This window comes from Coregonus clupeaformis, chromosome 6 (genome assembly GCF_020615455.1).
Source record: "Coregonus clupeaformis isolate EN_2021a chromosome 6, ASM2061545v1, whole genome shotgun sequence".
Lineage (NCBI taxonomy): Eukaryota > Metazoa > Chordata > Actinopteri > Salmoniformes > Salmonidae > Coregonus > Coregonus clupeaformis.
In genome coordinates, this window is record NC_059197.1 from 10676051 (window position 1) to 10688877 (window position 12827).

At 43.9% G+C, this 12827-nt stretch overlaps 1 protein-coding gene across 10 annotated transcripts in view; it reads left to right on the top strand.

The window, feature by feature from the left end:
* LOC121567299 (DISP complex protein LRCH3) overlaps positions 1 to 12827 on the top strand; it is a 69360-nt gene that overhangs the window by 33478 nt on the left and 23055 nt on the right. For all 10 annotated transcript variants that reach the window (XM_041877229.1, XM_041877227.1, XM_041877231.1 and 7 more), the window contains exons 5-10: positions 925 to 1061; positions 1265 to 1374; positions 3482 to 3575; positions 9876 to 9996; positions 11742 to 11887; positions 12479 to 12555. In XM_041877229.1, the coding sequence (XP_041733163.1) occupies positions 925 to 1061; positions 1265 to 1374; positions 3482 to 3575; positions 9876 to 9996; positions 11742 to 11887; positions 12479 to 12555 (685 nt within the window). The remainder of the gene's footprint in view (positions 1 to 924; positions 1062 to 1264; positions 1375 to 3481; positions 3576 to 9875; positions 9997 to 11741; positions 11888 to 12478; positions 12556 to 12827) is intronic.

Consider the following 12827-nt stretch of genomic DNA (forward strand, 5'->3'; position numbering starts at 1 on the left):
ACACACACACACACACACACACACACACACACACAAAACAACCTGGACCACACACATCAGAATATTTTGAATTGTAATTCTGAAGACCACAATTATTTGATTAGATAAATGTGGCGTGTTAGAGCTGGACAACACACACACTGTTTAATCCTTAACAATCCTTTTTTTGGCACTAAACTACATCCATATACACTGAGTGTACAAAACATTAAGAACACCTGCTCTTTTTATGACAGACTGACCAGGTGAAAGCTATGATTCCTCATTGATGTCACTTGTTAAATCAACTTCAATCAGTGTAGATGAAGGGGAGGTGACATATAAAGAATTATTTTTAAGCATTGAGACAATTGAGACATGGATTGTGTATGTGTGCCTTTCAGAGGGTGAATGGGAAAGACACAAAATGTAAGTGCCTTTGAACTGGGTATGGTAGTAGGTGCAAGGCGCACTGGTTTGTGTCAAGAACTGCAACGCTGCTGGGTTTTTCACGCTCAACAGTTTCCCGTGTGTATCAAGAATGGTCCACCACCCAAAGGACATCCAGCCTACTTGACACAACTGTGGGAAGCATTGAAGTCAACATGGGCCAGCATCCCTGTGGAACGCTGTGTACTTCCATTCATTTTTTAAAACTGGTACCGGGCTACCTTCAGACGTGTCTTGTGAGCCTTGTGGTCGTCCTAGAGCAAAACACCTTTCCATAGAGGGGTCATATTAGAGTGTAGCCCAAACTGTTCGGACACTACAGACAGAAGTTGGCGGTGGAATTAGATGCAGCCCAATATTAGGAATGTTGTCCATATCATTGTTTAAAAAGCTTAAACTGACAGATGTTTTATTATGCTAATTAGAATTTCAAGGGGCGATGACATCGACTCTAGGGGGTTAAATTTAAACTGTGTGTGTCCTATATCCATACAGAGCTGTCGGAGTTGCCCCTGGTGCGTCTGGACTTCTCTTGTAACAAGGTGACGTCCATCCCTGTGTGTTACCGTAACCTGCGCCACCTACAGAACATCGTGCTGGACAACAACCCACTACAGAACCCACCCGCACAGGTAACGCACACGCATTCACAGTCGAACTATACAATCACGACTATACAAATACACCTTTTTGCTCCTAGTCAGTGACTAGTAAACACACAAACTCTCAGCCTGATTATATAATTATGACCTGCACCACACAAATGTGTTAATAGAACCTAGTCAAACTGTTCCTTCTATTGTCTATCATGTGTTTCTTTCCCTGTCATTCCCAGATTTGTATAAAGGGGATGATCCATATATTTAAGTATCTGAACAATGAGGCCAGCAAGACTACACCTGAGCTCCCAGACTACGACAGGAGACCCCTCGCCTTCGGATCCTGGTGAGAAACACACACTTCCACTGCCAATAAAACTGCAGAGAGGCCAGCCCTGGAAACAGCTGTGTGCAGAGGAACAGCTCCTGTCTTTCTCTGGCAGTATCTCTACTTTTATCTATCCCTCTCTCAATATTTACAGTGAGGGGAAAAAAGTATTTGATCCCCTGCTGATTTTGAACGTTTGCCCACTGACAAAGATATGATCAGTCTATAATTTTAATGGTAGGTTTATTTGAACAGTGAGAGACAGAATAACAACAAAATCCAGAAAAACACATGTCAAAACGTTTATAAATTGATTTGCATTTTAATGAGGGAAATAAGTATTTGACCCCCTCTCAATCAGAAAGATTTCTGGCTCCCAGGTGTCTTTTACACAGGTAACGAGCTGAGATTAGGAGCACACTCTTAAAGGGAGTGCTCCTAATCTCAGCTTGTTACCTGTATAAAAGACACCTGTCCACAGAAGCAATCAATCAATCAGATTCCAAACTCTCCACCATGGCCAAGACCAAAGAGCTCTCCAAGGATGTCAGGGACAAGATTGTAGACCTACACAAGGCTGGAATGGGCTACAAGACCATCGCCAAGCAGCTTGGTGAGAAGGTGACAACAGTTGGTGCGATTATTCGCAAATGGAAGAAACACAAAAGAACTGTCAATCTCCCTCGGCCTGGGGCTCCATGCAAGATCTCACCTCGTGGAGTTGCAATGATCATGAGAATGGTGAGGAATCAGCCCAGAACTACACGGGAGGATCTTGTCAATGATCTCAAGGCTGCTGGGACCATAGTCACCAAGAAAACAATTGGTAACACACTACGCTACGAAGGACTGAAATCCTGCAGCGCCTGCAAGGTCCCCCTGCTCAAGAAAGCACATATACAGGCTCGTCTGAAGTTTGCCAATGAACATCTGAATGATTCAGAGGAGAACTGGGTGATAGTGTTGTGGTCAGATGAGACCAAAATCGAGCCCTTTGGCATCAACTCAACTCGCCGTGTTTGGAGGAGGAGGAATGCTGCCTATGACCCCAAGAACACCATCGCCACAGTCAAACATGGAGGTGGAAACATTATGCTTTGGGGGTGTTTTTCTGCTAAGGGGACAGGACAACTTCACCGCATCAAAGGGACGATGGACAGGGCCATGTACCGTCAAATCTTGGGTGAGAACCTCCTTCCCTCAGCCAGGGCATTGAAAATGGGTCGTGGATGGGTATTCCAGCATGACAATGACCCAAAACACACGGCCAAGGCAACAAAGGAGTGGCTCAAGAAGAAGCACATTAAGGTCCTGGAGTGGCCTAGCCAGTCTCCAGACCGTAATCCCATAGAAAATCTGTGGAGGGAGCTGAAGGTTCGAGTTGCCAAACGTCAGGCTCGAAACCTTAATGACTTGGAGAAGATCTGCAAAGAGGAGTGGGACAAAATCCCTCCTGAGATGTGTGCAAACCTGGTGGCCAACTACAAGAAACGTCTGACCTCTGTGATTGCCAACAAGGGTTTTGCCACCAAGTACTAAGTCATGTTTTGCAGAGGGGTCAAATACTTATTTCCCTCATTAAAATGCAAATCAATTCATAACATTTTTGACATGTGTTTTTCTGAATTTTTTTGTTGTTATTCTGTCTCTCACTGTTCAAATAAACCTACCATTAAAAGGATATACTGATCATGTCTTTGTCAGTGGGCAAACGTACAAAATCAGCAGGGTATCAAATACTTTTTTCCCTCACTGTATATTTTCTGCTCTACAATCTCTCTTGCTCTCTCAGAGCCCTCTGTAAATGTTCAAAGGTACTCTACTTGACACTGTCCAGCGTTTGGGGAGGAGAGATATACATTTAAATATAGAGGAAGTGAGGGAGTGGTAAAAACAAAACAAAAGGTAGAAAGAGGGAAAGGTGGGTAGAGTTTACGAGGGGAGCACAGCTGAAAGAGGGAGTTCATCCATTGAGTTGAGAATGGGACGTACCATAACAACATCCTTGCTCACACCCAGATGTACAAAAAAAAAAAGATCAGCACAGCTCAAGTGTTTGAAAGCATTTGACATTGTGTTTTGACCCAGGTGGTCTTAAAGTTGGTCTTATCTTCTGTACTCTTAGTGTGGAGGAGCTGTACCCTGGCCGGCCGTACGGAGCGCTGGACTCTGGCTTCAACAGCGTGGACAGTGGAGACAAGAGATGGTCAGGCAACGAGGTGAGACGCACGCACGCACGCCACACACACCACACACACACAAGATGGTCAGGCACTGAGGTAAGATTACAAATAACTCTGGGTCCTCCTAGTAATTGTTGGGTAATTCCACGAATAGAGGACATTTTGGGTAGTGTAACATGGTAAACAAAATTATATATATATCATTTTACATACTTAAATAAAAAGTACTATAGTAAGTGCCAATAAAGTGACAAAGTATCAGGGTTGAACTTAACACGGTTGAGCTTCCCATAATTTTTTTTATTGTTAAAACATTTCCATCATATCTTTCTATGGGTAACAGGATTGACGTGTTATGCTTGACACACTCAGTTTTCTACCAAAAAATTGCCATAAAGAGTAGAACCAGCTCAACTGCTTTTACACTATGATTTGAATATTATATGTTAAATGTTTCTTTTGAAAAAATACTTTAAATTGAATAGTTTCACCATATTAAAATGAAAGTCATGTAACAGGGTTGACCTTAAAGTGTAACTGACAGCATTTTAGCAACATGAAATCTAATTAAAATCTGTTTTTCATTTTCTGTCAAGCGAGCGCTTAGATATGGTCATTTTAAATTCTTAGAATGTTTGGGAATTACTTATACTAAGGCATTTGTGAAAATTATATAGCAATATAGAGAAAGCAGCCGTGCGTTTGGACAGTTAATAAGACACTGCAGTAAATAAAACCAAATAAAAACATCTCTCTCGTCCAGGACCGGAGTCTATGCAGACCGGTGTGCCATAGCCCATCAGAGCTACAGTAGGTCTTTATGCAAACAAGCCATTTGCCACACAGGCCTGCCATCATTCACTTTGAACTGGACTGTGTGTTTACAGGCAGTTGCAACAGCGCCACTTTAGATAATTAGAACACATTCGCCAAAAGCCACAAAATAAACCTGACTGGATTTCTGCAAATTTCACGGGAGTCCTCTTACGTTTGGGAACTTTACAATCCTATTTATCAAACAACCATGAAAAGGTAGGCTATCCCTCAGTTATGCACATCAACAACAACAACAACAACAAGATCAACATCCACTGTTAGCCAGAGCAAGATGTGCTAAAATCTAACGAAGGAACATTAGATAAATGGCCCCATTCATTCTTTACTTTACACGGCTCAGTCGTCCTGGTCCCTTTGCAGAAAAACAGCCCCAAAGCATGATGTTTCCACCCCCATGCTTCACAGTAGGTATGGTGTTCTTTGGATGCAACTCAGCATTCTTTGTCCTCCAAACACGACGAGTTGAGTTTTTACCAAAAAGTTCTATTTTGGTTTCATCTGACCATATGACATTCTCCCAATCCTCTTCTGGATCATCCAAATGCACTCTAGCAAACTTCAGACGGGCCTGGACATGTACTGGCTTAAGCAGGGGGACACGTCTGACACTGCAGGATTTGAGTCCCTGGCGGCATAGTGTGTTACTGATGGTAGGCTTTGTTACTTTGGTCCCAGCTCTCTGCAGGTCATTCACTAGGTCCCCCCGTGTGGTTCTGGGATTTTTGCTCACCGTTCTTGTGATCATTTTGACCCCACGGGGTGAGATCTTGCGTGAAGCCCCAGATCGAGGGAGATTATCAGTGGTCTTGTATGTCTTCCATTTCATAATAATTGCTCCCACAGTTGATTTCTTCAAACCAAGTTGCTTACCTATTGCAGATTCAGTCTTCTCAGCCTGGTGCAGGTCTACAATTTTGTCTCTGGTGTCCTTTGACAGCTCTTTGGTCTTGGCCATAGTGGAGTTTGGAGTGTGACTGTTTGAGGTTGTGGACAGGTGTCTTTTATACTGATAACAAGTTCAAACAGGTGCCATTTAATACAGGTAACGAATGGAGGACAGAGGAGCCTCTTAAAGAAGAAGTTACAGGTCTGTGAGAGCCAGAAATCTTGCTTGTTTGTAGGTGACCAAAAACTTTTTTTCCACAATAATTTGCAAATAAATTCATAAAAAATCCTACAATGTGATTTTCTGGATTTTTTTCCCTCAATTTGTCTGTCATAGTTGACGTGTACCTATGATGAAAATTACAGGCCTCTCTCATCTTTTTAAGTGGGAGAACTTGCACAATTGGTGGCTGACTAAATACTTTTTTCCCCCACTGTATACCCCCCTTTATTAATTTTCAACCCTGCCATCCTTTCCCTACTTGGGGTTATTAGGGAACAACAATGCCCAGGTCTCTACTTCCAGCCTATACTTACTATCTATTTTACAATAATATTTTTATTTTTATTTTTATTTTTTATATTATGCTCCTGAACTACTTCTCCTCTCAACCTCTCCGATCATTTTCATGATGTCCATCCGGTTTGCTTCTATATGCCATAACTTTCTAACTGTGCTCTTTCCCAAAAGCTCCCAAGATACATCCTATATACTTATTATGGACACAGTATGCTTACATTATTAGTTATCTTGTTATTATTTGTTGTTATTTGTTATTAGTCCCATCCTTCAACTCAATTCAATACATCCCATCTATCTCTTAACACCATCCATATAGGATTTCTATTTGCCATATATATTTCAACCGTACTGTGATGTTTTACAAAAGTTCTGAACCTTTCTATTCTCATTGCTTCTACAGATTGTGAATTAAAAATAAACATTTTAGCTAAAAGTATTATTATATTATTGATTGATTGACTATGACTTTTCAGATCACCCAGTAATGCTATCTGCAAGGTTAGCTCCAGGTAAATATTGCAATCCTTTAGCCATTCCTGGACCTGTGTCCAAAAACAAGCTACAAATGGACAGAACCAAAACAAATGATCTAATGATTCTGTCTCTTCACAGCAAAATCTGCAGAGCTGGGAAGATTGTATCCCCCATATAAATAACATTATATTGGTAGCAAGAATTTTATATAATAATTTAAATTGAAAGATTCAAATTTTTGAATCCGGTGTCGTTTTGCGTGTCAGTTCATAAACACTATGCCATGGGATCGGTACGTCAAAAATCTCTTCCCAACTATTTTGCAATCTATCTGGATGGGGAGCGTTGCTGCACAGCTATTTTCAGGTCTCTCCAGAGATGTTCGATCGGGTTCAAGTCTGGGCTCTGGCTGGGCCACTCAAGGACATTCAGAGACTTGTCCCGAAGCCACTCCTGCATTGTCTTGGTTGTGTGCTTAGGGTCGTTGTCCTGTTGGAAGGTGAACCTTCGCCCCAGTCTGAGGTCCTGAGTGCTCTGGAGCAGGTTTTCATCAAGGATCTCTCTGTACTTCGCTCCGTTCATTTTTGCCTAGATCCTGACTAGTCTCCCTGTCCCTGCCGCTGACAAACATCCCCACAGCATGATTCTGCCACCACCCTGCTTCACCGTAGGGATGGTGCCAGGTTTCCTCCAGACGTGACGCTTGGCATTCAGGCCAAAGAGTTCAGTCTTGGTTTCGTCAGACCGGAGATCCTTGTTTCTCATGGTCTGAGAGTCCTTTAGGTGCTTTTTGGCAAATATCAAAGCGGGCTGTCATGTGTCTTTTACTGAGGAGTGGCTTCCGTCTGGCCACTCTACCATAAAGGCCTGATTCTTGGGGACCTTCAATGCTGCAGACATTTTTTGGTACCCTTCCCCAGATTTGTGCCTCAACACAAGACTGTCTTTCTATGAATAGTTCCTTCGACCTCATGACTTGGTATTTGCTCTGACATGCACTGTCAACTGTGGGACCTTATATAGACAGGTGTGTGCCTTTCCAAATCCTGTCCAATCAATTGAATTTACCACAGGTGGACTCCAATCAAGTTGTGGAAACATCTCGAGGATCAATGGAAACGGGATGCACCGGAGCTCAATTTCTAGTCTCATAGCAAAGGGTCTGAATACTTACCGTAAATAAAGGATTTCTGTTTAAGAAATCTCAGACCATCAGAAACCAGATTATCTGGTCTGATGAAACCTGTGAAGCATGGTGGTGGGAGCATCATGCTGTAGGGATGTTATTCAGCAGCAGGGACTCTGAGACTAGTCAGGATCGAGGGAAAGATGAATGGAGCAAAGTATAGAGAGATCCTTGATGAAAACCTGCTCAAGTACTCAGGACCTCAGACTGGGGCGAAGGTTCACCTTCCAACAGGACAATGACCCTAAGCACACAGCCAAGACCATGCAGGAGTGGCTTCGGGACAAGTCTCTGAATGTCCTTGAGTGGCTCAGCCAGAGCCGGGACTTGAACCCAATCGAACATCTCTGGAGACACCTGAAAATAGCTGTGCAGCGACTCTCCCCATCCAACCTGACAGAGCTTGAGAGGATCTGCAGAGTAGAATGGGAGAAACTCCCCAAATAGAGGTGTGCAAAGCTTATAGCGTCATACACAAGTAGACTCAAGGCTGTAATTGCTGCCAAAGGTGCTTCAACAAAGTACTGAGTAAAGGGTCTGAATACTTATGTAAATGTGATTTTGAAGTGTTTTTCTATATAAACTGAGCAAAAAAAGAAACTTATTTTTCAGTACCCTGTCTTTCAAAGATAATTCATGAAAATCCAAATAACTTCACATATCTTCCTTGTAAAGGGTTAAAACACGGTTTCCCATGCTTTTTCAATTACATTTTACATTTAATCATTTAGCAGACGCTCTTATCTAGAGCGACTTACAGGTAGTGAGTGCATACATTATTTTTATTTATTTTTCATACTGGCCCCCCGTGGGAATTGAACCCACAACCCTGGCGTTGCAAGCGCCATGCTCTACCAACTGAGCTATACGGGATCAATGAACCATAAACAATTAATGAACATGCACCTGTGGAAAGGACACTTAAGGTCACAGTTATGAAAACTTTGGACACTAAAGAGGCCTTTCTACTGACTCTGACAAACACCAAAAGAAAGATGCCCAGGATCCCTGCTCATCTGCGTGAACGTGCCTTAGTTTTGCTGCAAGGAGGCATGAGGACTGCAGATGTGACCAGGGCAATAAATTGCAAAGTCCGTACTGTGAGACGCCTAAGACATTGCTACAGGGAGACAGGACGGACAGCTGATCGTCCTCGCTGTGGCAGACCACGTGTAACAACACCTGCACAGGATCGGTACATCCGAACATCACACCTGCGGGACAGGTACAGGATGGCAACAGCAACTGCCCGAGTTACACCAGGAACGCACAATCCCTCCATCAGTGCTCACACTGTCCGCAATAGGCTGAGAGAGGCTGGACTGAGGGCTTGTAGGCCTGTTGTAAGGCAGGTCCTCACCAGATAAAACCGGCAACAACGTCGCCTATGGGCACAAACCCACCGTCGCTTGACCAGACAGGACTGGCAAAAAGTGCTCTTCACTGGCAAGTCGCGGTTTTGTCTCACCAGGGGTGATGGTCGGATTTGTGTTCATCGTCGATGGAATGAGTGTTACACCGAGGCCTGTACTCTGGAGCGGGATCGATTTGGAGGTGGAGGGTCCGTCGTGGTCTGGGGAGGTGTGTCACAGCATCATCGGACTGAGCTTGTTGTCATTGCAGGCAATCTCAACGCTGTGCGTTACAGGGAAGATATCCTCCTCCCTCATGTGGTACCCTTCCTGCAGGCTCATCCTGACATGACCCTCCAGCATGACAATGCCACCAGCCATACTGCTCGTTCTGTGCTTGATTTCCTGCAAGACAGGAATGTCAGTGTTCTGCCATGGCCAGCGAAGAGCCCGGATCTCAATCCCATTGAGCATGTCAGGGACCTGTTGGATGGAGGGTGAGGGCTAGGGCCATTCCCCCCAGAAATGTCTGGGAACTTGCAGGTGCCTTGGTGGAAGAGTGGGGTAACATCTCACAGCAAGAACTGGCAAATCTGGTGCAGTAGAAGAGGAGGAGATGCACTGCAGTACTTAATGCAGCTGGTGGCCACACCAGATACTGACTGTTACTTTTGATTTTGACCCCCCTTTGTTCAGGGACACATTATTCAATTTCTGTTAGTCACATGTCTGTGGAACTTGTTCAGTTTATGTCTCAGTTGTTGAATCTTGTTATGTTCATACAAATATTTACACATTATATACATTTGCAAAAATATTTAAAAACCTTTATTTTGCTTTGTCATTATGTGGTATTGTGTGTAGATTGATGAGAAAAAAATAACAACAATTTCAATCCATTTTATTATAAGGCTGTAACGTAACAAAGTGTGGAAAAAGTCAAGGGGTCTGAATACTTTCCAAATGCACTTTATATCATTAATAAATACAGGTTGTTGACACTTGTAGAAGCTAATCTCGCAATGTTTCTTTCACTCCTGCTATCCATACTTTCTCTTTCATCCCTTGTGTTCCTACAGCCCACAGATGAGTTGTCGGACCTTCCACTGCGTGTGGCAGAGATAACCAAAGAACAGAGACAGCGGAGGGAGCGGGAGGAGCACAGGACGACTGGCTCCCATCCTTTGACCAACGGCACATGTGAGAATCAACGCATGTCTGTCTGTTTGTGTGTGAACTGTAGTGTAGTGTCATGTACTGTATTTACAGTTTTATTCACAGTATTATTCAATTGTATTCTAGCTTGGGTACCAGTCTGTTTGTGTTAGCATTTCACTTCCTGACACTCCTTGTCATGCCAGACTGTTTGGCATGTGACACGGCGTACAGGGAGTGGAATGTTTGCATAAAACGGGTCTAGATTATATTCTACATCTGTGGAAATATACACTGAACAAAAATATAAAGGCAACATGCAAAGTGTTGCTCCCATGTTTCATGAGCTGAAATAAAAGATTCCAGAAATGTTCCATACGCAAAAAAAGCTTACATCCCTGTTCGTGAGCATTTCCCCATTGCCAATATAATCAATCCACCTGACAGGTCTGTCATATCAGGAAGCTGATTAAACAGCATGATCATTACACAGGTGCAACTTGTGCTGGGGACAATAAAAGGCCACTCTAAAATGTGCAGTTTTGTCACACAACACAATGCCACAGATGTCTGTTTTGAGGGAGTGTGCAATTGGCATGCTGACTGCAGGAATGTCCACCAGAGATGTTGCCAGAGAATTTATTGTTAATTTCTCTACCATAAGCCGCCTCCAATGTCGTTTTAGAGAATTTGGCAATACGTCCAACCGGCCTCACAACCACAGAACACGTGTAACAACACCAGCCCAGGACCTCCACATCCAGCTTCTTCACCTGCGGGATCGTCTGAGACCAGACACTCGGACTGCTGATGAAACTGTGGGTTTGCACAACAGAAGTATATCTGCACAAACTGTCAAACCGTCTCAGGGAAGCTCATCTTCGTGCTTGTCATCCTCACCAGGGTCTTGACATGACTGCAGTTCGGCGTTGTAACCCGACTTCAGTGGGCAAATTGTCACCTTCAATGGCCGCTGGCACGCTGGAGAAGTGTGCTCTTCATGGATGAATCCGGGTTTTAACTGTACCGGGCAGACCGCGTGCCATACAACGTGTATGGCGTCGTCTGGGCGAGTGGTTTGCTGATGTCAACGTTGTGAACAGAGAGCCCCATGATGGCACTGGGGTTATGGTATGGGCAGGCATAAGCTACGGACAACGAACACAATTGCATTTTATCGCTGGCAATTTGAGCGCACAGAAAGACCATGACGAGATCTTGAGGCCCATAGTCGTGCCATTCAGCCGCCGCCATCACCTCATGTTTCAGCATGATAATGCACGGCCCCATGTTGCAAGGATCTGTACACAATTTATTGAAGCTGAAAATGTCCCAGTTATTCCATGGCCTGCATACTCACCAGACATGTCACCCATTGAGCATGTTTGGGATGCTCTGGATCAACGTGTACGACAGCGTGTTCCAGTTCCTGCCAATATCCAGCAATTTCGCACAGCCATTGAAGAGGAGCGGGACAACATTCCACAGCCCACAATCAACAGCCTGATCAACTCTATGTGAAGGAGATGTCACGCTGCATGAGGCAAATGGTGGTCACACCAGATACTGACTGGTTTTCTGATCCACCCCTCTACTTTTTTTTAAAAGGTATCTGTGACCAATGAATTGATTTCAATTGACTGATTTCCTTATATGAACTGTAACTCAGTAAAATCTTTGAAATTGTTGCATGTTGCATAACATTTTTTTGTTCAGTGTACATTCTACATCTTGCGTCTTTGTACGCTGAACTGGTGTGTAATCTGTCTTTCTGTCTTGTCTGTCTTTAGTAGAGGCAGAGCTGGAGCAGATAGACTTTATAGACAGTTATACAGGAGAGGAGGAGGAGGAGGAGGGTAGGAGGGGAGAAGGAGCAGAAACCATCAGCCTCAGTTCCCAGTTCATGGCTTACATTGAGCGCCGCATCACCAGAGAGGTAAGTGTGTTACATGTATTTGTGTGTGTGTGATATAAAATATATATTCCATTCAGCAGACGCTTTTATCCAAAGGGACTTACAGTCATGCGTGCATACATTTTTGCCCCAATGGGAATCACACCCGTACAAGCGCCATGCTCCGCCAACTCAACCAACTGTGTGTGTGTGTCTGTGTGTGTGCGACTGGCCAGTGTGTACAGGACTGTATGTAGAAGGCTGGGGGTGCGTTCCTCACAACATAACGTTATGCAACATTTAATTCAACAGAAACTACTGTTCTGAATGAACAGTTGAAGAACCTGATTATGGTGGCCCGGAAAGCAATTGTGTATGGTGTGCTGCATGAGTTTTGCAATTTGAAATGGTCACATCCATATTGATTAGACCACACCTCGCCACACTCTACAAACGGGGGCAAACGTACCTTAAAGGCTGTTGAATGGTGCGCACCGTTTTGGGGAAACGTGTCATTCAGTGCAAATCTTCACACAACATAGCAAACGTTGAACTGAACTGAACGCACCCCTGGTGTGTGTTTGTGGTGTAAGAGCGATCGTGGCTAGTGTATTGATGACTGTCTCTTTGTAGGGCTCTCCAGTGAAGTCCAACTCCTCCAGAGACTCAAGGACAGACGACCCGAGGCGACACAATTCTCTGCAGAACAGGTAAGAAGACGTACACACAAACCCACTACCTATCTATCTAGTAACTTGACCTATAACAATGTTCCCTCTAAGCAGTAGCCCAGATACTGCCGCGCAGAAATATCAGCCCACAGAGAGGAGCATGAGATTGAACTTCACTCAACTTTCTAGAGCAGTGGTCACCAACCGGTCGATCGCGATCCACTGATCGATCTCCAAGGCGTTCGTAGTCGATCGCCAAACAGTTCTGTAAAAAACCCAACGATAAAGCCTTCTGTTCCTATTTTTACTTT